The sequence below is a fragment of the Idiotropiscis lumnitzeri genome, chromosome 20 (genome assembly GCF_059441095.1).
Source record: "Idiotropiscis lumnitzeri isolate Australia: NSW breed Sydney's pygmy pipehorse chromosome 20, RoL_Ilum_1.0, whole genome shotgun sequence".
Taxonomy (NCBI): domain Eukaryota; kingdom Metazoa; phylum Chordata; class Actinopteri; order Syngnathiformes; family Syngnathidae; genus Idiotropiscis; species Idiotropiscis lumnitzeri.
This window is the reverse complement of record NC_142410.1, coordinates 9,972,351-9,997,755: the sequence shown is the minus strand read 5'-3', so window position 1 is coordinate 9,997,755 and position 25,405 is coordinate 9,972,351. Positions and strand designations below refer to the sequence as shown.

The following is a 25,405-nucleotide window of genomic DNA, read 5'->3' as shown; positions in this document are numbered from 1 at the left end:
TAAACCCCCCCCCCCCCCCCACCCCTCCCTCACTGCTCACTCGCCAAAGCATCGAGGAGATCGCCTCATAAATTATTCCCGCCTTTGCGTTCTCAGTGCAGACATGACCGGGCTGCAAAGAGAAGAAAACAAAACGAAAAAAAAAAAACAGACACGGGCAAACGGAGATGTGTCGCTAGCGCGGGACGAACGGTATTTTTAGGAACAAACGGCATCTAAACAATGAGCTCAAGGAACAGGTAGCGGTTGTCATGGCAACCACATTACAGTCATGCGTTTCCTCTCAAAATCGACAGCACGTTTATTTTTGATGTGCGCAAAATCGAAAGACTCGTCGAGTCCTCTTCAGAAAAAGACTTTACTTGACACGCGTTTCTGGAATCTCATTTTCACGCAGTCGAAGTCCACCCTCGGAAAAGTTGTCCGAAATTTCTGATATTTTAGGAACGATCAGTAAAAATCCAAATCTGTTTTGAGACACGACTAATCAACCGACGTCAAACATCCCGGGATTCATTTGCAAGCCCGGCGACAGAAAAAGGTTTCACTTTCCCCTGCTGGCCATTGGAAGCAAAGTTTGCAGGAATTCCTGCCACTCCACACGCCGCTCAATATTTACCCCAAAACAACGGTGACCCGTTGCAAATTGCATCTTCCGCTCATCCGTTTCTTCCGCTTTTGACTCACCGACTGACGGCTAACCTAGCGTCACGGTGACTGCAACAAACATTGTGACATCTGTCGCCGGCGATTTGGTCAGTAAGCACCTTGGCATGCCACGTACCCCCGCCCCCCCCCCCCCCCCCCCCCATGCCAAAAATATGCGCTGCTTGACCTACATAGCGTCGGCGCTCGCAAAGGAATTTCAGTTTCAACGGGTTGGGACATGGAAGTGATGCGGGGGGGGGGGGTTCCGAGAGAATCGGTAAATCTGAACAGAAGCAAATTATGATGCCGAAACACTTTTTGATACCAGAAACCATCAGAAGAATCTCAATTGGACGTCATTCTTTTAAAAATCAAGATAAAAGACACGGTAACGGGGGCAAATGAAGCTTCAAATCTGCTTCATGAACCAGTTGTTATATTTTTGAGTCCTCTAGATGGCGCTATTGGTTTAAATAAAGTCATCCCAATGTTGAACCGACAGCGCCATCTACAGGAGTCCAAAAATACGACAACTGGTTCATGAAGTAGATTTGAAGCTAGCAAACGGGTCTAATTGAGCTTTTTGCTGTGATATTCTTTAACAAACACGGTGCGGTCCATAAAGTCCTAAAATGTGAATATTTGTTTCGTTTGCGTCAAATCCTCTCCTGTAAACATTTTTTTTTCCAGAGTTGGGGCTGATCCCATTAGTGGTTCCTCCTCGCCAACCGGATGATGCAAAAAAAAAAGAGACTTTTTATTTATTTTTTTTTGTTTGTTTGTTTCAGATGATGGTCATAAGCTTTTAATGCTATTATCTCTCCCTGCAAAAAGGTAATGACACCCAAATGGTTCTTTTGCCGCCACATTGCCCCGTCTCGTCAAGTCATTTCAAGCATATTACGGCAAACGCTACACACAAGTGCAGGGAAGTGACTTTCCACTGTCGGGTGACTGGACACTTCATTAGGTACACCAGCGCGGCCGAATGGATGAAGTCGTCTCATTTGATGCTATTAACGCTCAGATCTGAGAGGCGTGGAACTGCAAAGGGAGCAGATGTCAAAGGTCAATTTATTTATTTTATTTTATTTATTTATTTATTTTTTGCATCTTTCCTCCAAAATCTGCAGGATTTTTTTTTTTGAACATCTCATATGCTTAAAAAGCGCACTGGCCCATAAATGTTTCACGTTTGCTTACAGGACGGGAACCTTGAAGGTCTCGAACGCAACGCGGTTCCGCCATTAAAAATGGGATCGGATCGGCTAAAGAAGCGTGAAATGAAGTCGCTGCTTCCAAAATGACTCGCGAACGTCTTGAATGAAACATTTGAACAATGAAATCATGTCCGACGGATGGCTTCGAATGCTTTGAAGGCAAAGCCGACAACCAACTATTATGTACAGTTTGGAAATACGATGCGGAAAGTCGAAGCTAATTGCCGCACAGAAGCGCGATATAACAGCTATAATGACATGCATTGTTTTGTTTCATTTTTTTTTTTTTTTTATCTATTATATTGCGGAGTGTGGCTGGAATGTATTTCATATCTGCACCAAGTCAACGTTGAATTGTTTATTCAAAAAGGTGTCAGTGTTATCTTTGACCGGGGGCATGTTTCTCTCTCAAGCGAGAAATGAAACATGCTTTAACTCGCAGGGAGTTTGATGCTTTGGAATCCTAAACGGTATTTGGGGTACGGAAATTAAAAAAAACACCCGAACACAGAAATACGTTGAAAACTGCACAATATAGATTATGACGTCATCATAAAAAGACGAGTGAGATGAGTGACATTTTAGGGTCGGGGGGGAGGGGCGGGGGGTGCTTCAGTCGAGTGCCTCGTTGTGCGTTATGAGTGCACAAAAGCAGAAAAGAGTTGTGTGTTTCATCACAACTTAGACAGCCCGTGAGTGGGCCGGTGCTTCTGGCTGGCGTGGAAGCTTTTTAGAGTGCCTCGTTGTTGCGGCACTTGTTGAAGGGATATTTAATTGACAGCATTCTAGAGCAGGGAGAACGACTTGATTTCTTTTTTTTTTTTTTTTAATTTGGCATTTTTTTATAATTATTCTTTTTTTTTTTTTTTTTTTTTACACTTTTATAGAGATTTTAAATTTAGTTAAGAAACTGTTTGCACAATTGAATCCCCGCTCAATCAATTTGCAAAGTCAGAATATAAGCCTTCATTTTTCCACTCACTTGTTGACGTCTTGTTCTTGTCCACTTCTCAGACGGTCGTTGAAGAAAATCGCTTCAGTTCTCCAGCCACTCCTGAGGGATACATTGCCTTTTTAGCTGCTAAATTCTCCACTTTGCCCCCCCCCCCTCAATTCATCATGTTGCACGGGCCGGCGTTTGCGGCGAGAGCCAAGCGTAAAAACGGTGACAGAAAAGCAATAAGTTATTTTCCTCCGACGGCGAGGAGGAAAAAAAAAAAAGTTGCAGAGTTGATCATTTGCCGCACATCCGTTACTTGGAGTGACGCCGCTTGACATTTCATATGCCGCCGCTTTAAAACAATTGAAGTTACTGCCGCTTTCGCTTGTGCATCAACCCCTGACAAATATGAACAAAGCGTACAGAGAGAAGACGACTGCGGTACTGAAGAGAGGGAAATAGAATCTTAACGCAGTCATGGAATGCAACTCCGTGTCTACCTGTGCTTGTAAATTCAATTTCAAGTTGAAGATTCAACTTGTGGAGTGTCGCGACAAGATGAGGGGAGTTTAGCTTAAAAAAAAAAAAAAAAGGACTAATTACCGGCTGACTTAAGTGAGCACATGAAAAATGCAGCATGTGAGCTTACATCAGCGACTGCTAGATTTTTTAGCGTGGCGGCGGCCCGTGGGCGGACTGCTACACACAAATCACCAAAATGTCTGCACTGAGCTTCGGGTGGCAGTCCACAAGCGACACTTCCCAATTCATTGGGGGGGGATTTTTCATCTATGACAAAACGATGCTAAAGGGGGCTTGTTGGAGACGCGGACAGCTGGTCGTTGAGGGTAATTTTAATAAAGCTGGAGAAATGCTCAAATTTGAAAAAACATTTCACACAAATTTGGAGGATTTTTTTATTTATTTATTTTTTAACAGAATTTGGTAAAATGTTTGTTTTTTGTGTTTTACCTTTTTGGGCATCTTTTTTGCAAAACATTGAAAAAAAAGTTTTTGATCGAATCACCACTTTGTATTAAATGTAAAAAAAAATTCTATAGTTTTAATAACAAAGTTAAAACACTACTAAATAAATTCATAAATAAATTAATAAATAATAAAAAAAATTAAATACATTGTTATTTTATTTATTTTAGTTTTTTCCAAAACCAGAAACCCCATAAAAAATTATTTCCTGTGGGAAAAATTGTCCGCTCTGGCCGTCATTTGCAGGCTTGTCACTGGAATTAAATTAGATATTTATTAATTATTAAAAAAAAAACAAAAAAAACAATGAAACGATTTAAAAAAAACATGAGGATGCCCAAAAGAACAAATAAAACAACAATGAAAAGATGAAAAATTAAAATTCCAATATTTGTTTTGAAATATTCAGCTGCAGGCACATTTTGAAGCGGTTCCCGTGCGTTACTTTGTTTCTATGAGCACAGGAACGTATAATCCCTTGTACAAATATATTTTACACACACGCACACACCAACGTATGCACAAGTGGACGGCATTGGTCACTTGATGAGAACCTCCAGGCACTCGAATAATAACAAGCCCAGCCGTCCTCCCGGCACATCACAGGCTAACCTAGTTGAGTTTTCCTCATGTAGGTCAGTCCTCATGCAAAAAAGATTGCGTCTCATTCCTGGCCCTTGTGCGCAGAGCGCACATATAGACCAGGAATATTGAAAAACATTCATGGGAGCTCATGAATAGGTAGCTCGCCTTCAAGCGCTAATGAGGTTTACTCACATGGCAAAAAAAAAAAAAAACACATTGAGTCAGCCATTTTACATTATTCATCCCTTCAGGGAGCCAAAGTGGAGCCAATAACCATTTTTAACACCATGTTCCAGTCCTCGTTATCCTATTTTGATTTCCACTTCATTGTTTGTTTTCTTCATGTTTTCGCCTAATGATGGACAGCACTGACAGTCTGACCTAGATGGCTTGATTTGAGCTTACTTGACACATTTCGCCTAAAATAGAAAATATGGACTTATTTTTGAGGTCCAGGAATTCGCAAACTGTGTATTTTGATTGGTCTCCCTAGCCAGTTGGTCGGTAAAATATTGTACCTAGCTAGCTCGATAGGGTATCTGGCTAGCTAGTTACTTCGATATCGAGCTACCAAGTAAGCTAGTTAGCAGGGCTGGGCACTTGACCCTTTTTTTGCCGGTCAGTCCCTCACCATCCAACCGCTATCTGAGTACGGCCTTATTCATGAATATTTTCGTGACTTGCTGGAGTTAGCTAGCAGTTGGTAATTTTATAGGTTAGCTAGCTAATTGGTTAAATATCTACCAAGTTCGTTTGGCATTGATTACTTCAGTTGGCACCGACTTTGATGTGTGCTACTGCCACCTAACAGCTCCGAATCGGTATGACGTCCTACATCACACGCCATCCAAAATGTCCTTCAAAAGTATCAAAGGGGCTTTGTGTTTGTACAGTTCGTTTGCCTATGACGGAAAGCTCAGACATTGTTGCGCAGTTGTCTATTGTGCGGCGGCGAATTCTTGTTGGGGGGGCGGGGGGGGATAATAAAAAGGCATAAGAGGAGGGGATCAGTGACGGCCCTCTAAAGCGCAAGGGCCTTGGCATTGAAACAGCAGAGACAGTCGCTCAAGTGACACGAGAGTCCCCGACTGGAGATGGCCTCCGACGGCTCTTTGTTGTCCGACTCGCTTATTTCGCTTCAAGTGTCAGCGGCTGCTCAAAGCCACAAGTAGTGGTGGAGAAGGATGGGGGAGGCTGACGGCGAGGCGAGGGCGACGGCGACGGCGTGCTGTGCCATGAGTTACTCGGGGCTGTCGGAAGAGTCACAGGACGTCATTAGTGCGACTTCACTCGTCCGAGGCCACGAGGAGAAGACGGGAATATTGATGGCTGAGCAACATCGTTAGCTAGCGAGCTAGCTAGCTAGCTAGTTATGATCCATTCTGGTTGGCTGGTTAGTCTGCTGGTTGGTTGGTCAGGTACAAGTTTACGTCAATGAGCTGGTTATTATCCATATTATTAGTTGGAAAATGTGTTAGCTAGTTATGCTCACCAAAATGAGAACCTTTGACAGCTCTTTTTTTTTTTTATTATATAACAGTTTTTCTACAACGTGAATTTATTGATTTTTTTACACTAAAAATTTTTTTTTTCACAGTTTTTTAAATGAATTCTCATTTTTACCTCACAAAAATCCGGCATTTAAAAAAAAACAACAAAAAAAAACGGGGGGGTGTGTAAACTTTCTATATCCACTTTAATTTCTGTGTCTATGGTTATCATCACACTGTCCAACTCACAACTCACCTCATGAAAGTCGCAAGTGCAGTCAAGTCACTTTAAAAAAAACAAAAAAAAAAACAGACTTCCTATCGACTGGTCTCTGGTGTGCATCATTTCCTTTTTTCATATCTGCCGGAGGAAGGCGAATTCATTGCGCCGCTGCGATGGTAGCGGCGGCGAAACACTCCAGCGCTGGTGTGATAAAGGCATTTATCAGTTTAGCTGCTGCAGGTCTTATCGGCGCACCTTAGGTCCACATTACGTTATAAGCCGTTAAATTAAAAGTGTCGCCGCGCCAGCTCAACGGCCGCTCACCTGCTGGATGCACTTCCAGCTGTGCGGATACCACAGAGGGAAATAGATTTTTTATGCGTCTTTCCTTGAAATAATAACCGGAATTACTTGCCTTTCTGTTTTTTTTGTTTGTTTTTTTTTTACTCCTCAGGCACTGCACAGCATTGAGAAATGTTATTAAATGTTTTTTTGTTTTTTTTTAAGCTTGTGCAGTAACATGGCGTCTTTTGAAAGGCACAGTTCAATATATTTTGGGCGGACGTTTTTTTTTTTTTTTTTTCCCGTCTAAACTAGTCAGACCTTACGCTAGATAAAATCCTTTTTTAACGATGCTTCTAGTCTCTGATATTGTGACATCACAATCCAAATTAATTATTCATGACATTTTCTGAAGGGGAAAAAATGAGGGGATTCTGAAAAAAAAATAAAAGAATAATATTTTTTACATTTTTTTTCAGTGCCAATAGTTGTTCTGCTTTTTTTTTTTTTTTTCTCCACAATTTGTTGCTCCATAAATGCTTACCCTTGACTGAACTCATCAAACACCCCGACACATGTTTAACGTTCTCCGCTTCACTTTCCAGGAAATGGCGGCACAAATCTCCTCGGTAACCACTCGGCGCCATCTTACTCATTTGATATTTGCGAGCGCCATTTGATCTGTGATGAATGCTCAAATATTTGTAAATGCAGCAGTGTTGCAGCCGTTAGTGCCGGTTAACTGGATTAAATACATCACAGATTGCACTTTCATCTTTGCACTTAAAAAAAATAAAATAAATCCATTTTAAAAAAAATAATCGCCATGGACAAGGTAGTTTCCACTCCGGAATTCGGAATAAAGCGCCAGTCACAAGCGCGCTTGTGAAGCCAAATGGCAGCGAAACAACAAAGTGCTGCATCCAACACGAGCAGGTGCGTGGATGCCGCTGAGCTTTGCTTGGCAGCGCAATTCCGTTTTCATTTTCTAAGCGCTATTTAAATACAATGTGATAGCGTTTGTTGTTTTTTTTTTTTTTTTGGGTGGGGGGGGCGATATTGGAATAAAAATAGGACATGGCAAGAAAAATGTCGTTACTATTGCTCTGTCAAGCTCATTTTTTCCTCTGTAATTCGGGGGGCCATGAAATGTCAGGACAAGACGAAGATGTCAGCCAGATAAAGTCAGACTTCATTCAACTCCAGCGGCGGACTCAGCTGAGGAGTCCGCATGTCCCCTTTCCGCCGTATCTTCATCTGATCAAGTGCAGTCTAAACAAGGAGCAAGTGTCATCTGCTGAACTGGCACTATCTCGCCCCCCCACACACTTTTTTTTTTTATCAGCTTTTTGATTTATACACTAGCAGCTCAGCACTACAGTGGGCCTCATCTTTTATCAAAAGAAGATAACGCCTCATCTAGCAGCAGTCAGCAGGTCGTGAAGTTTTAAAAAATAAATAAATAAATAAAACAAAAAAAAACAAAAAAGCAGCTGACTTTGAGGCTCACAAATGTCACTTGGCTTTATTTTCATTATTTAGTCAGTCTCGTTGCATTGGAATGTTGCACCGCCCACAAACGCCCCGCCCCCCCCCCCCCCCCTCCTTTCTATTATTCACACACAGCAATGCCCCCAAACAAACGGAGATTGCTTCGATAAAAATTAATCAACACGGGTGAATCCCGCCCGAGGGGGGGGCGGGGGGGGTAGGTTAGACTGGGACGGGAGTGGGCATATTTTTCCCAGCCAGACGCACTCATTTGAATTTTATGCCGGATGAAACTTATAGATGGCTCCGAATCACTAAAAGGAACGAAAACCGATGCAGGGCAATTGAATGGATTACGCCAGCGATTCCCAACCGCTGGGAAATGATCCCATTTCTCTTAGTTGCTCTATTTCCATAATTTATTTCATGTATATTTGTTCATCTCTCGATGCCAGCGACGTATAGTGACCGGCAGAAAAATGCTCTACCACTAGATGGCACTAGATGGCGGTGTCTGCGTTGTTAACTCATTCAATACCATTGACGGATAAATACGTCAAAATCCATTTTTTTTTACAGGGCTGGTCGTGAATGAGTTAAAAAGTGCTAGCTACCATTTCCACGTCGCTTCACTTTTGCAGACGGTAGCGATGGGAAAAATGAAGCTTCAAATTAGCGTCATGAACCAGTGGTTTATATTCGTGTCCTCTATATGGCACTGTTGGCTTAAATAAAGGGTTGAAAAAAATGGCAATGTTGAACAGAGAGCGCCATCTACAGGAGACCAAAAATACTACAAGTGGTTCGTGAAGCAGATTTGAAGCTTCGTTTACCCATCGCTAGCAGCGCAGCTGAGAGGTCGGCACGAGACTGTCGAAATCGTAGAGCCGTTTTGCGTAGGGACTGAACGTCTACTATGAATGCAGCGCATGTGCTGAGGTCCTCCACGGGCAGCACTGCATCAATATCCACTAACAGGGTACACAAAAAAAAAAGAAAGGTACAGTATAGTGTTTCCCTCGAGAACAAACTACAAAGTATAGGCGGCAGACTTGTGAAAATAAATTACTATTCAGACACAGCTTGATAAATGGTCCGCTCCACTCAAATTGCTTTCCATACAGACGAATATTTGCGCTCCACAGAGTTGACTCATCCATTGAAAATCACTCCCGATACTGAAATAAATAAAAGCAGAATGAAGTGCAAACGCGCACAACCTGACCTCTAATATGAAGCTTGGAATGTCAAGTGCGGAATTTGTGCTGAAGCAGAGGTTGCGTTCAAAGCTTTTTTTTTTTGGGACTCAGCGGGGCTGGCGTTTTGCTCGCACAAATACGCAATTCAAGTTGTTGTCGATTTCAAAAGAAGAATTAAGGCTAATCAATTCATTTTCATTTCATATGTGGTCGACGATCATCACCATGGCGACGACTACAAAAGAATATGAAATCTTTCAGCCCTGTTGCAATTTTTTTTTTTTTTTTTTTTTAATTATGGTCACAGTTTGACCGCCAAAGATTGTTTGCACTTCTGTTAATTCCTACGGGGACGGCAATGTCTTCAATTATGAACCAATCAACGTTGCGGAATGGCCTGCGTTCAACCGCAGACGTTTCAGCGTGGACGCTTGCGCTTGCACGACAGCACAAAATGTATAATGCACCCGTCGAGCCTTAAGAAGAGTACGGCATGAGCGCCCGAGGGCTCTAAATGTTTCACGGATCATTTTGGGGGGAACACGAGCTAATGAGCATCTATGAACAAAAGCCGCCATTAAGTTGGCGGCGCAAAGTCTCCGACGGCAGCCGCGTTGCCGACTCGCCTCCATTAGCGCGCGCTACCAAACGGAATGCGTCGTCCCCAAATGGATAATTCATGGGGGGGAGTCGGCGTGCCACATCGGCTCCTTCGTGTTTAACTTTGCATGGCCGAGATTGCGGCTCGCGCTGTCCCAAATCCATATTAAATGCAAGCGCTTGCTGCTAGCGCTCGCGCTTTCAATCGGGCGCAGATGGAAGAGGTATTAAGATGGGAGCGAACGCGCGAGGCTTGTGATTCGCAAAGTGTCAGAGTCGCCCTCTAGTGGTATAAACAGGTAAAGATTCAATTAAATGGTCAAACTTGCCATCATGTTTGAATCCGTTCGTTTGTTTGCTGCACTTCAGTTGTATTTAACTTATCCATGATACAATAAATTAGAGTAAATTAGAAATTCTTAAGTATGCATGCCTGAGGGGAAAAAAGTTAATTGGGCTAATGTTTTTCAGATTTTTTTTTTTTTTTTTAAATATTTGTTTGTTTTTTGGGGTGGGGGAGATATTTCTCTTAAAAATAAATAAATAAATAAACCAATAAATAAATAAATAAATAAATAAGCCCTAAAACTGGGGAAAATAGTCTGGGGAAAAATATTCTACAATTCTAACCTCACATTTGTGCAACAGATTTGTTTTTTTTTGGGTTTTTTTTTTTTTTAAATGTAATTTGTTTCAACGTACAAGTTATCGTCATAGCCATATCGCTAAACATGCTCACAAGATTTCCCCGCATGTTCCTTCAACTATGAACACTCAGATTTGCCCAAAAATGCATTCTCTTGTAACATTTAAATATTCAACATTTGAAAAAAATATATCAAAGTTGTTGAAATGTTTCAAAGCTGCGTCACAAATATAATCGGTTAAATCAGAGCGCGTTCTCGTGTCCTAAAATGCTTCCAACTTATTACACTTCCAGGACTTTTTTGTTTGCCTGTTTATTTACTGCGCTCACGTGACGCCATAACGTGCAAGGCAGCATGACCGAGAGCGTTGTAAAAATGGGTTTGTCATACCTTAAAGCCAGCCGCTGCGGAGACATCTCATTTAATCAGTCAAAGCCATCCATCAGAGCGGAGCGCCACGCCACGCCATTCGTCAAAGTTATATATCAGGAGATTTGGTGGCGGGAGTGAGAGCTGCAAAATGGCATAAACAATTCAAGCGGCATTAGCGCGCAACGATGGAAACTCATAAGAGGCAGAATATTGATGGAGTGGACATATTTTGCATGTGTGCGTGTTTATTTTGGACCTAAATCAGCAACGGATGTTACACTGTAATAATGACTATTAATGAGGTCGTAAATGGGCCAGGGCCTCCTCACAAATATTAAAAGAGAATTTTGGGAGATCTTTCGAGCTCATGATGACAACCAGTGGTTGTATTTTTGAGTCCTCTAGATGGCACTGTTGGTTTAAAAAAAAAAAATGTCCAATGTTGAACAAAGAGCGCCATCTACAGGAGTCCAAAAATACTACAACTGGTTCACGAAGCAGATTTGAAGCTTCGTTTACCCATCACTAGTCGATGGTACGATAAACAATCACGTCGCGGTTAAATATTCTCATAAAGCATGAATCAAAAGAGTGGCTCTGGGTTACAATTTTTTTTGTTATTTTGAATGAAAAAAAAAAAAATCGAAATAATTTGTGTCTTAAGGGGCAAAAATATAGAAGTACGTAAACATGTTAAAAAAAATGGCTTTGAATACAGAACAATCTAGTAAATTGTTACCAGCTTACATCTTAAAAACATGTTTTATTTATTGAATACATCAAATGATGAATTTGCGTTTGTTTTAAGCGGCACTTTCCCGTAACACAAATTGGACTAATGACGAGCAGGAACTAGCCCATACTGCAATTTTCTAAGTGCGCAAGCTCGCCGATTTAATCTGAGAGGTAATTGCTTGCTGATTACACAACTGTACTCGTTGGGTGTCATTAGGACGAGATGCACATCACTGTTTTTAATGGCCTTTAATGAGCTATCTAATTGTCGCAAACACCGCAGGCAGTGAACTCTGAACTTTAATTGCGACCGAGTCTGCTCGTTTATTTGCCTCGATCGTCGCTTCGCCGATGCCGCCTTTTCATCACGGCAAATAAGCCCGCAGAAACAAACGGGCGGTCTCGCCGTCAAAGGAGGTGTCATTTGCGAGCATCTTGGCCATGGTCGTTCATTTCGCCGCAGATTGATGCGCAGCGGGCGGCCGCGAGGGCGACATTTAGGTGCAGCGGATGTGTGGAGGAGGCGGCGTGTGGGAGCGTGCGGTTTTGATGTGCGGACGTTTTGGATTGGATAAGAGAAACCACAAAATCTGTTTTGTGCTCTGGACATCAATTTATACTGTAAAATTGTTTGCTGCCATCTGGTGGTGATTTAAGGCGTTTCAGAATGAGCACAAATAAAAATAATAGCTGACTTAATTGACGTGGATTCATTTTTTTCTGTGTTATAGTGCCATTTTATTTGACCTGATTTTTGGGGTAATTGCACTGTTGGCCACTAGATGGCAGCACACTACTTAGTTTGACACTAAATTTGAAACAGGAATTGCGGTGACCACCGTGGTTATCGGAAAAAAATCCTTTTCCGGTCAATAAACATGGCGCCTGTCAAACTGAAAATTCTTCCCTCCGCACAAAGTCAAATGGATGACGAAGAACATAGAAGATTCACATGTATGGATTCATACACTATCAATTCTTAATGTGAGTGTTGCCTTTTTAATTATTTAACATTACTGTGCATCTTGGTCTACAAGGCTGAGATGTGTTTGGACCACGCTGGGAGTTTTGTGCACGCTAAATGATGTCCTAACGCATTCCCGCGCCGTAAGCAACCATGCAAATATGGCATGTCGATTCAGAATAAGCCAGCGGGCTGTAAAAAGCATTTGGAGAATTGTTGAAAAGGGAATAAGCGGTCCAGCCAGCCGATACGTTTTTGCACGGAGCCGCCGTTCGCCCTTGTGTGTCACATTACGGCGTCTTATCGTGTCAAGGAGAATTGGAAGTGTGGGAGGGAATACCAAGCGGGGATAGCGGGGCTGACCACGCAGGCAAATCAAAAAAAAAAAAATTTTAAAACTAAAACAAACCCAAAGCATGGCACAATATTCAGAAATGACAGTGTTATATATATGATGTCCGCTGTTGGTGCGTTCAAGGACAAATGTTTCATTTGGTGCGTAAGAGAATAAAACAAAAAGATCTCAATTCCTGTCCACCACGTTTATCATAGGACAGATAAGTAGAAAGAAATGTCAGCTATGATTTGAACGCAAAGGCGATTAATACATTCCAGCTGTTGCTGAATAGACATTGTGCTTCTGTTGTATGGGTCTTGGCCACTAGGGGGCAGTGTTATATAGGCAACCAGGCAAAGAAGAATTTCATGATTGAGCGAAGTAAGCTGCTGGAATGGTCAGTCGTTCTTGACAAAAGATAGAGATGCTTGTTACATTGTCTGTCTATTGTGTTGCTCCACCGCTTGTAGAGAAAATTGGATTTTTCTAAATCGTTTTGCGCTACAAGTGTTGTTCTATTTTCACCTTTGCTGCAAAATTGACAAATGAGTGGGCTTCACGCAGCGGGAAAATATTTCATGGAAAAATGTAAAGAAATTGAAAAAGTAATGTAGAAAATCATCCTACTTACAAATACTTAAAAAATATAGATATTGTTTCAACTGGTTGCCGGATAATCTATGTGAATATAATGTAAATAAACTAATCATATTTGTATTAAAATTAAATAAGTTTTAACGTACCAAATATTTGTAATTAAAATTAAAAGCTTGCATGAAAGAAGCATGATGGGTCATTTTGGGTTATCGGGGAGGAGCAAATGTTAATGCAGCACTTGTGGGTGGAGCACGCAACGTAGTCATGGTTGCAACCTCACCACGGGTCAACACTGACCCCTGATGGTGACTATTTTTTCTGCAGCTCACAAATGCTTCATATTTGCTCAGTCATAAATCCCCTCATAATGTTGAATTTTTGTACACTCAGAAAACCATAACGTGACTTCCTATTTTCGAATGTTACTTGAGTCATGCACCTTATTACAACATTTCCACTTTCATTGTTCCCACTTCAAAGTGTTATCTGTCCCTAAAGTCACTCCGTAAATTTCCCTTGGGGAAGATGCGACTTCAACAGGAGCCTGAAGACTCTTTGCTCATTTTCAATTTCAAAACTAAGGTCTCCTCATAAAAAAAGTTGCTAATCAGATTGTGTCCTCCTGAGGCCGCTTTGTGTATTGTCCATGCTGTGTTATCGGGCACTCTTTGTCTACGGAGAGGAAATTAATTACGAGTTTCAACTTCTCCATCCATGGAGCCATTTAAAAATAACACAATGAGCGGATGAGAAGTTCATGAAGATCTCAGGAGGAATAAACGTGGGAGGGCCTGCACGGGAAATGACCCACATCTTGGATCTGGTAACGATAATAAATAATAAAATAAAATAATGGACTGAGCAGAACAAAAGGGACAGTATAACACCGTCGACTGGTCAACAGAAAATGTTAATACATTTTTTGGGGCAAAATTTTTATTTTTGGGGTTGTAAATTTGACTTATAAAATGTTGCCCAATGTGGATTTGACCATGCGTTGTAAGTCATAGTTATGACATTGCAGAGGGGAAAAAAATCCACCTATTAATGAATTTAATTATTATGGAATATATAATTATTATGAATACGGGATGCCCTAGAGGGGGAGAACCGATTCAGAATCAGAAAGAGAAAAAAAAGTCAAGGGCATTTGCATCTCTGATTAAAACATTTAGGAATCATTTATTGACCATTATTGTTGGTATCTTAGCAAAAATTGTCCATATGATTGCAACAAACAAAAGAAAAGAAAAAAAAGTATCTTTAACTACGACTCAGCGGGTAAAATAAACAAAAACTTGTACGTGATAACTTTGGCCACTTGGTGGCACTGTTGCTTCGCAGAAGACGGTCCACACTTTAGGACACCACATTAGGTACACTTGCGCAGTCCGGTACGATACAAATTTCAGGAATATTCTAATTAATAGAGGTAAAGGGAAATCAATTTAATGTGTTTAATATGTTAGGTACTAGTTGTATGAGCTCATGCTGAGAGCTGTGTTTAATATTTTGAAAACTAGACAATACTACATATGGAAGCTGATAATGATGATGACGATCACTTGAAGGGCAATGACTTTCCTTTTCACACCGTCAAGTAGTGATGGGAAAATGAAGCTTCCAATTTGCTTTCTGAACCAGTTGTTATACTGAGTCCTTTAGATGGCGCTGTTGGTTTAAATAAAGGGTTTAAAAAATGGCAAGTCAGCCCAATGTTGAACAGAGAGCGCCATCCACGGGAGTCCAAAAATACTACCACTGGTTCATGAAGCAGATTTGAAGCTTCATTTTCCCGTCACTACCGTTAAGCGCAACCGCCTCCGTTTATTGAAGAATTTGACAAACCTGGTGAATATCTGAACCGTAGACGTCATTTTAGCGTGATGTTTACGACTGCGCCTTTAAGAGTAAATGGATCCTTTTAGCGGGAAGTGACTGATGGCCTCCCGCCGCTAATCTTTGTGACACATACAAAGTATACGCCACTATTGATTAGTCCAATCTCATCCTGCCACTGTTTACTAGCGACACATTAAAGGAATGAATAGCGGCAGTTAGCATAGATAGCGCTGACAAGGGAGCTTTTCAGCCACTTGCACTTGTATTTATTTTACGGTATAGATTTGCTTAAGTGGAACGCGCACGCGGCTCCCTTCCTCAAGGCGTCAATCAATCACATGACAGGCAGGCAGTGATGCTCAACTGTTGCCACACGGGGAATCGCAATTTGATTTTCTTAAGATAAAGAAAATAGCCTTTGAAAACTTGCGCAGGACCCCTGTGGTGAATCGGCCAGCTGATTTTCCCCATTTTAAAATATAAAAAAATAAATAATAAATAAATAAATCAACTTACATGGCGTCATTTATTCCTGGTTTTCCACAATTTGCCACAGGGCTCTGTCCTTGTCCCCCTGCAAATTAATTCATAGCACATCGCTTGTAACCTCAAATAGGGTCTCGTATCAAAAACCTACAGAAATGTTTCAATTTTAGGGGGTGTGGGGGTCGTTTTTTTTTTTTTTTTTTAAGTTTGTCTTTCAAAATATTTTTTTATTTCATGAAGTATTTGTTTTTGAGTGTTTTAAAAAAAAAATGTTTTATGCAATATTTATTTTTTCAGGGAATATTGTCTTTTCAGTCACAAAAACAAGAAAATCTGAATTTTTTTGTTTAATATGCTTCCATCATGAACAGATTCCCTCGTTATTTTATTCTTTTTTTTTTATTTTATAGCAAGTACATAACCCATTAGTTGAGAATTCCAGCAACAGAGCACCTCATGCTGTTTATATAATTTAAAAAGAAAAAAAAGCGTGGATTACATGAATACAAGATGTATACAAGAAACAAATTGTTAACATGACTCTTAAATCACTTGGCTGGTTGAAGTGGAACAAATGCATATTGAATGATCAGCACTGAGAGCCGCACAATTATTGACTGGGAGTGCGTTTACGAGGCCAGTGCAATCATCTCAAAAACACTTCATTGACATGTGCCAAACGAAAAATCATATAGCGGAGAATTTAAAGCAAGTTAGGGGAAAAGGAGCAATAAATTGAGCAGTCAATTTGTTTAATGCCTGCATGCGCTCACGCAATCGATGCCTCACTCAGTACGAGTCCGCTCACATTACCAAGGGTTGTTCTTACTTAGATCTTGACAATTTGTTCCGTAAACTCAAATTTCTTTCTTGTGAAATGTGGGAAAGCTCATTTTCAAAACAGCAAAACTTCAAATATTTTGTTGAAATAGCCGCAACTTCTAATTTTATCAAAGTTTGTTGCCTGGAAATTTTGAGTTCAACCAAGTTGAAGAATGACATTTTTTAAATTGGCCATTTTTTTTTGGGAGGGGGGGGGCAGAAACATTGAAAATAAAGTTTTAACAGCATTTGTATTTTTCCAATTTCCTCTGCTTCCAAATTTGAGCGCGGGAGACGTTTGAACTTTCAATGCATTGCGTAGTGTCCGCAAAGTAGGTGACCGATTTAGTGCAAAGGGAGGGCGCACTTAATCAACTTGCTGATGGTGGTGGGCGAGCTTGCAACGTCACGCCCCCTCGCCTCTCTCGCTTCATCCCCCAACGAACCCACTTGGTCTTTTTCAGCCACCAGAGTCCGGGCGCGCTCGTCTCACCTCCCCAAGCAAACGGGATTTATACTATTGTTATTATTGTAAGCATCTTTTGGGGGATTTAAACTTGCTTCGGAGCGGCGGAGTTGCGCAATGACGGAGCGTTAAACTTCGCGCGCCAGAGGAAGCGGAACTAGCTTCGGAAAAGGGTCGTTTTAAGACAAGCCTTTGCTTTCTACTGCTTACACGGCGTTGTTGCACGCCGTCAAGTGGACGTGGGGCTACGAGCGGACGCGAGGAATGATTCGGCGTGGTCCAAAGCGCGTGGAACGGATGCTTTTCGTGCGACTGGAGACCCATCAGGATGCGCACGCATGATGACGACTGTCTAATCGCTGGAGCACCGCTTTGAGGAGGGGGGGGAAAAACTACGCACGATGATTTTAACAACTTTTGCCATCTTCTTGTCATTTCCCGGTCAGTTGTTTGTTTGTCTTATCTACTCCCGAAATATTTTTTTTTGAAGTGCGCGTCATAGTGAGTGAGCTTCTCCCCGCAACTCCCAGACTTGGTGTCCACCTTGAAGGGGGTCGGCGGTGCTGCTTCCGCCGCCACGCGTTCGGACTGCGTCAAGGCGAGCGAGCAGTGCCTGAAGGAGGCCACCTGCAGCACCAAGTACCGCACCATGAGGCAGTGCGTGGCGGGCAGGCAGAGCGGCGTGAGCGCGGTGCACGCGGCGGGCGTGACGGCTCCGGAGGCGCAGGGCGAGTGCCGCAGCGCCATGGAGGCCATGAAGCAGAACCCGCTCAACCGCTGCAGGTGCAGGAGGGGCATGAAGAAGGAGAAGAACTGCCTGCGTATCTTTTGGAGCATTTATCAGAGTTTACAGGGTATATATTCTAAAAAATACCGACTGTATGAAAAAAAAAAAAACATCAATACTAACTACAACAACAACGAAATTAGGGTTTAGGGTGCATGTGCACAATGCATGACAAGAATCTATCGATACGGGGTGCGATACGACTTTTAAAGTGGGACAACTCAATTGAATGGGGTTAAAATTCGACAAGGTGCAGTTCCGTTCAAGAGGGTATGATGCAATGAGTTTGTCATTTTACATGCACATGAAAGAACTTGTCAGGACTGAAAATGTGGTATTTCCTCCGAAGGTAGAATAAAAGATTTGACACGTATACCAATATTTTAAATTGGAATGATTCAATTTGACGCACTTGTATCTTCTAAAAAAAAAAAAAAATGAAAAAAAATCAATTTCCCAATTCAAATGAATGAATGCATGTTCAATTTTGTAAGCGTACATGCTAGCTGTGTTAGCTTCTATGCTAACGGGTCAAAAACAAACAAAGTTACAAAATCTAGAATTATTCAGTATTTAACTAGTTGAGAATGTTTTACTGTGCCTGTGTGTGATGATGTAATAATATGCCATCATTTTCCCGCCAGGCAACGATTTACTGGAATATTCTCCATACGAGCCGGTCAACAGCCGCCTTTCGGATATCTTTCGCTTGGCTCCCATCATTGCAGGTAAGACCGTAATTTTACCTTTATCTTTATTTCACTGAATTGACAAATGTAGGTTGTTCTTCAGAACAGCTCCTCGGCCCGGATCTGGCCCACGAGCTCTATGTTGCCTACCCCACTTTATGCTGGCCAGTTGCCCTCAGGATGCCCATTAGCTGCCATCCCAAATCCGTCATCTCACTCTGTGACCCAACGCACATCAGTCGCGTTCCTATTTGCAGCATTTAACCGTTGTATGGATTTGAAAAGGAATGTCGATTGCTGTTCGTACAGGACATGAGCGTGCCGCTAAGCATGTTGAGCTACAACGAACCATCTGTCTGCACCATTAGAGTGTTTGGCTCGAGGGTAAGCGCTGCACAGGCTGTCAGTCAACAAACTGGCACACAAAGAAACGTACACATCTGCAGTGTTGTGCAAAATTATTCACATCCCTTGGTTTAAAATGTGTTAAAAGCCTTCAAATAAATGTTTTTTTTTATTGCAGAAGGAATCAAGCCCCTCCTATAGTTTCTCAGTCCCCAGACTTCAACCCTATTGAAAACGCGTGGAGTGCATATACAGTTTTATTTTATTTATTTTTTTTAACTCATACTGCTTTGAAATAGCCTGAAAGTAATGTGACAAAATGCTTTATTAAATATTTTCCTAAGAATTAATCCCAACGGCAACGAGAGTTTAACCTTTTTTTTTTGGTTTAGTTTTTTTTACGACAAAGAATAGCAGGATTCTGCAATGTAACATTTAAATATGACTTGTCTGTGTTTTTTATTTATTTATTTTTTTATTATTTACTGTTTTCCTTCACGCGCCGCAATCGGTGGAGTGGGACGGTGGGGGGAAAAAAAAATAAATGGAATTGGAAACAAATGGTTGGGAGACTCGCAGATAAGGAATAAGGCTCACCATGAATCAAAACAAGGACTGTTTTAACACAAAAGGAGAAAAAAAGCGGTCCAAATTTTTTTTTTGGGGTGGGAGTGCAACATGGTGTGTTGGATGCCGTTGAGATAAGACCAAGTGACGCGTGCCTCGGCATACCGGAGCAGCTCGGCGGTTCACAAAGCTTGGAGTAAATTATGTAAATAATTATTATATACGAACAGAACAATTAATACTGCGACCTGGTTAAGCAACAAATGTCGCAACATACTTTAAACGGTATCAAAAAAACAATACTCAATCTGCCGAAGTTGCCAACATGCCCCTAATGATGTACAAAAACGGACCATGATGCGGTCAGGACACCTTGAATGAGTCATGTGTCAAAGTCGCACATTATTGCGTGGTGACTCACGGCAAAAAAAAATAAATAAAAAAATGTCAGTAAGCAACGCACACACCGCGCTTCACATGGTGACTAACCTTGTGTCAATGTCCTGTGACATTGTGCCACTTGAAAATGTTACTGAGCACAGCATGACCCTACCAAGATGGCCGCACTCCAATGCTCAATCGTTGCTTTGAGATATTGCGACGACACAGGCATGTGTAGTGACGCGCATCAAATAATGTCTCTAATGTATAACTAAAAAAAAAAAAAAAAAAAAAAAAAATTGATCGTGGGATTGAAATCTCGTTTGTGATGCATTTGAATCGCATCGACAAAGGCAGAGAAATGGAATTAGTCATGAAAGAGACGATATGACCTCCAAGTGGACTTATTAAGAGCAGAAAATGGGAAAGGTTCTTTCCTGCCGAGGGCGACTTGCTTTATATGAAGAGTCACTGTGACCTCCAGCTTCAATGTCTTAGTCACACACACACACACACACTCTGAGGCCTTGGCAACACGAGCACGCGTAACGTGTTGCTTTCAGGAAGTGAAAAATGGCCAAAAGTGAACCATTTCCATTCACGCGTCTGTTTGTGTGGCCGTCAGCCGAGCCGGCGTCCGCCAAGGAAAACAACTGCCTGAACGCGGCCAAAGCGTGCAACCTGAACGACACGTGCAAGAAGTACCGCTCGGCCTACATCAACCCGTGCACCAGCAGGGTGTCGGCCTCCGAGGTGTGCAACAAGCGCAAATGTCACAAGGCTCTGCGACACTTCTTCGACAAGGTGAGGCAGCTTCTGTCATTGCTTCACTCCCAAAAAATAGAAAGTGATATCATATATGCGAGGGGTGAGCAAGCTTTTTGATTGGCGGGCCACAATGCGTTCTAAAATTTGACAGCGAGGCCGGACCAGGAGCAGATGAGTGGAGTCTAGTTTGAAATGAAAGTGAACAAAAGCATTACAAAAAAATATTTCCATGACCGTATTCAGAAATAAAAACATTAACAAGGTTTATTCATTTAATTTTTTTCAAGTTTGGCGGGCCAGTTTAAAACATTTAACGGGCCGCATGTGGCCCCCGGGCCATAGTTTGCCCACACCTATTTTTTTTTTTGTTGTTTTTTTTTGGAAAAACAATTTTAAAAGAGTCCAATTGATGACTGATTCTACGGAGTGGATGGAATTTATTTATTTATTTATTTTTTTTTTTAAATCAAAACGCAGGTGCCGACCAAATACAGCTACGGCATGCTTTTCTGCTCGTGTCCGGCGGGCGACCAGAAGGCGTGCGCCGAACGCCGCCGCCAGACCATCGTGCCGGCGTGCTCGTACGAGGACAAGGACAAAGCCAACTGTTTGTCTCTGCAGAACGCCTGCAAGACCAACTACATCTGCAGGTGGGTTTTCTTCGCGACAACGCCGTCCCCACTTTAGCGGCGCACACGTGCCCAACAGGCAGTCATTATGTTGAGAAAGCGCCGGTGGTAATTCACGTTGTCTATTTTAGGAGCAGATAAGCGCAGTTCTAAAGGTGACAGCAGAACATTGTTCGTGTTAACGGGAAGAAAATTGCTAGGTTGACGAATTTCGGCGGACGCAATCCCCGTCATTTGTCTTGAGAAGGTCGCAGTTCACAACTTTGAAAGCAATCACTCCAAATGATACGGACGACGGAGATGAGAATTCCTAAATTGTCGTGAAGCATCAAAAAAAGAGGCGTCAGAATTGTTGGACGCATCTGCAAATGATGCCAGATCATCCTTGTTCCAAAAAGTGCTTTGTGACGCAGTGCTATATATAATATATATCATTATATAAATAAATTAAAAAAAAAAATAAAAAATAAAAATTTTAAAATGGAAGCGGGGCCATATTTTGGTGTGACCACCAAGGCTAACTGGGACTAACATCCAAAAAAAATACATAACAAAATCTCAATTTGCCTCCGATACGTCTGTACTCCAAACGTGACGTCTCGTGCCGCCATCTGTGCTGGTTTTTGTGCTGGTTTCCAGGTCTCGACTGGCAGATTTCATTAGCAGCTGTCAGCCAGAAGCTCACTCCGTATCAGGCTGTCTTCGGGAGAACTACGCCGACTGTCTGCTCGCTTACTCGGGCCTCATTGGTGAGCGCTCATTTTGATTTCACCCCCCTCACAAAAATGCGACTGGACTTAAAAATGTATCAAACGTTCACGCGGGCGATATTTGTTGCTGAATTTTGTTTTTGTTCAAGTGCCTCCCTGCAAGGTGTTACCTTGTAATCTCACATGTGTTTCGCTCAGATAAGACGAGCGAAGGGGACGGCTTACTAAACAAATTGATGGATTAATTTTATTTCGGAAGAAAAATAACACAAGGAATCCTGAGATGAACTCTATTTTTGGGGTGGGGGGGTGCTTTTAAATGCAATCTAAAAGTTTTATAAATTTAAAATAAACGGTGGCATCACCGGTCGTAAATCTATTTTGATTTCTCATCCCCCCTCGTCTTTCATTTGGCAGGTACGGTGATCACGCCCAACTACGAGCGGTCCCTCGGAATCAGCCTGTCGCCGTGGTGCGACTGCAGCAGCAGCGGGAACACCAAGCCCGAGTGCGAGAAGTTCGTGGAGTTCTTCGCCAACAACCGATGCCTACGTAAGTGCCGACGCTCAGAACAGAAATCGCGAGGAGAAACTCTTACATCTTTATCTTCGCACGTGACCGCAGGGAACGCCATCCGGGCGTTCGGCAACGGCACCGACGTGGGCGTGTGGCAGCCTCAGCCCCCCATCGAGCCCAGCGCCACTCGGCAGGGCAAAGACGCAAACGGCGAGGCGGTGGACGCTCTCACCCGACTGAGTAAACTGGACCTGGACGGCGACCCGTCGTATCACATTTGTGGGACCTCCTTACAGGTAGAAATTTCCCCGAGGTTTATTTCACAAAGACATAAATCAGCTCGATTTGGAACATTTAAATTGTTCTGCCCGTCAGGATACGTCGAAAGCATAGATGGACGAATGAATTAAATGAAACGGGATCGACTGACTGACTTCCAAGAATTAGAACCCAAAAGTTGAGCCAGTGCGACGCATCCGAGGCGGCGTCATGTCACCGCGCTCGCAATCCCGCCTCCTGGGCACGAAGATGAGACGTCACACTTTCCAAAGCTGTCATGTCAAAGCTAATTGGTTGCCGTGGCAACGACAGGAATGGGCCGCAGGGCTGTCTGAGACCCCATTTGGGAGTTAGTTTGCGCGCGTTGTATTGCGAGGCGGCGCTAAATGTGTATTTTAGAGGACGATGTCACATTTGGTCCTGATCCGCGCATCCCGCTGGCCTCAGATCGTCTTTGTCAAAGCGAGAACCCGACTGACTAGGAACAAGTATCCACTAAGTGAAAGAAATATAGTTTAGCAGTTAAGTCTACACATATATATATTTATATATATATATATATTGTTTTTGTCCAAATAAGAGGTTATCTCCTATTTTAAGCGAGACAATCTATCAAATTGACTTTTAATAGCGGTGATGGCAGCTAAAAAAGACCACCAAGAAAGCGATTCATCATTCTCAGAATTCTCCTTGTGGAGCGTTTGCCTTATCATTGCTGCTTCATTTTGTGTTCGTCTGTGCCTGTTTTTTTTTTTTTTGTTTTTTTTTTATAAATCAAGGAAAAAGTTCAAATCCATTTCTTAGCATAGAATCACTTCAACCAATCACGCATTCTGACCTGTTCACCAGTCCCTCTCCCTTCGCCTCCCTGACTTAATTTTGCAGCTTTTCATTCCAAATGGATAACAAAAATAGTTTCTGCTTCCAGGCCCAAAAACTGGTGTCCAATCGCACAGAGGATTCTACACTCTGCGCGGTAAGAACGTCTTACATTTTACATTGTGACATTGAAAGCAACACGGCTCTATGTATTACTTATTAGTACTGATTCAGATTCTTTTGCCCACCTCTGATTTTTTTTGGTCCCGCAGACGGGCGACTCAAACGCCATCGCCAGAAGCTCACCGGCCGAACTCGCCCGTCTACCTGCGTGGAGTCTGCTCCTGGGTCTGGTTTTGGCTTTCACGCCGGCGACAACGTTCCAACTTGGAGGAGTTCGGCTTTGGTAGAGCCTGAAGGATCAAGGATTAGAGTTTATCAGGACCTTCCTCGACATTGTCCATGGATTAGAAGAAAAAAAAAATACAAAGACATGAGAAATTCAGACTTTTAGGGAGGACTCATTTTGGACCTTTAACGGGCACCTGGCGTGTTGAAGTACGGATCTCTTTCAAATGTCTGCGTATGTGTGCTGTGGTTTGTCCCGTCAACTGAAACTGCAATCGCTCAACAAGACATGTCGAGTTTTCCTGTTCAACGAGGGTGACCAAATAAAAAAAAAAATAAAATAAAAAAATGACAGGAGGGCTGCAGGTGTTAGGTCAGCTTTGTCGCCAAAACTGTCTGTGGGCCAAAAAAGAATATTTTGTAAATATCAAAACGGGGATCGCGATGCCGATTTAAAGCGTTGTAGCTTCTTCAGAGGGAGCAAAAAAAAAAAAAAGGATTTCTTTAGTCATGTGGTTAGCAAAGGGAAACTTAAAGTGTTAATGTCTGTTCCGTCCATTCGGACAAGATAACATAGGCGGTATTACGCAACCACATCATCATCAGACAAATGGAGTGAGCGGGGTTGCAAAGCGAGAAACTTTCCATGGCCTTGGCGGGAATGTGCACTGTTGGAATTAAATCGAGAACAACATGGAAGGCGTTTTGAAAGAAAATGTTTTTAAAACATTTTATGGCCATTGCACTAAAATGTGTTATTCATTGAAATTGACCACAGCTGTTTTGTAACATGATCGTGCAAACTGTTTTGTTTTTTTTAATAATTTATTAAAAGGATAATTCTTCATCAGAAGGGAGCCAGTATTAAAATCTCAATATTGCAAATAAAAAAAAAAGTCCCCGTCAAGATATTTCATTCCACGGTAATTTAACATCCCAATATTGCTTTAAGGGGTTGAAAAACATTCCTGTAATTCATGGAAATGTGTGAAAATCACTTCGATGTAAAACAAAAACTCCAAATAACTGTGTAAAAAGTCAATAATAAAAAATGTTTTTGCAAATGTGTTGACTATTTAGCGCTTTCGTCTGTAATAATGTTCAAGAAGCTGATTTGATTACACTCCTTTTTCATGACTTGGCATTTATGTTTAGTCGCTCAACCTACAAAAGCATCCAAAACAAGTTGAAAACAAAATGATAAATGACTTACAGCAAATGTTAGGATTCCATTTTTAAGTCAAATCAAAGCCAGGATAAATTCCTTCCTTCATGAAGTGAAAGTCTTCTTGAACAAACAATTCAGCGACGAGTCAGCAGGTGCACACACAGTTGGTCGTGATTGGAAACTGGAAAACAAGCGGACCAATCAGGCTTTAGAGGGCGGGGCCAGGCGCCTAGACTTGAAATGAAAACGTTGGACAGCAGACGGGCTTGACAATGCCGCAGTTTCGTCCTATATTGTACCAATTATTTTTTTTTAGGATCTTCCTATATTATGTCAATATTTATTATTTTTATTTTTAGAATCCTCCTATATTGTGTCAATACTTTTTTTTAGGATTTTCCTAAATGATGTCAATACTTAATTTTTTTTAAATTTTTAGAATCTTCCCATATTCCAATTAAGAAGC

The 25,405-nt window shown here is 41.9% G+C and overlaps 1 protein-coding gene and 1 long non-coding RNA gene across 2 annotated transcripts; one reads left to right on the top strand and one right to left on the bottom strand.

Annotated features, from left to right (window-relative positions):
* Positions 1-1,587: 1,587 nt before the first annotated feature.
* On the bottom strand, positions 1,588-25,087 carry LOC148317627 (uncharacterized). The gene is made up of 5 exons (XR_015839990.1): positions 24,985-25,087; positions 23,672-23,836; positions 10,703-10,825; positions 2,851-2,922; positions 1,588-1,692 (listed from the first exon to the last, which is right to left on the bottom strand). It is a non-coding gene; the product is annotated as an uncharacterized LOC148317627 (long non-coding RNA).
* gfra1b (gdnf family receptor alpha 1b) lies at positions 16,937-24,800 on the top strand. The gene is made up of 10 exons (XM_088283740.1): positions 16,937-17,374; positions 17,464-17,787; positions 18,365-18,448; positions 20,328-20,506; positions 20,948-21,120; positions 21,739-21,848; positions 22,227-22,361; positions 22,434-22,621; positions 23,533-23,580; positions 23,696-24,800. Exons 1-10 carry the CDS (start codon positions 17,335-17,337, stop codon positions 23,831-23,833), a joined length of 1,419 nt encoding a protein of 472 aa, XP_088139866.1. The 5' UTR covers positions 16,937-17,334; the 3' UTR covers positions 23,834-24,800.
* Positions 25,088-25,405: the final 318 nt, after the last annotated feature.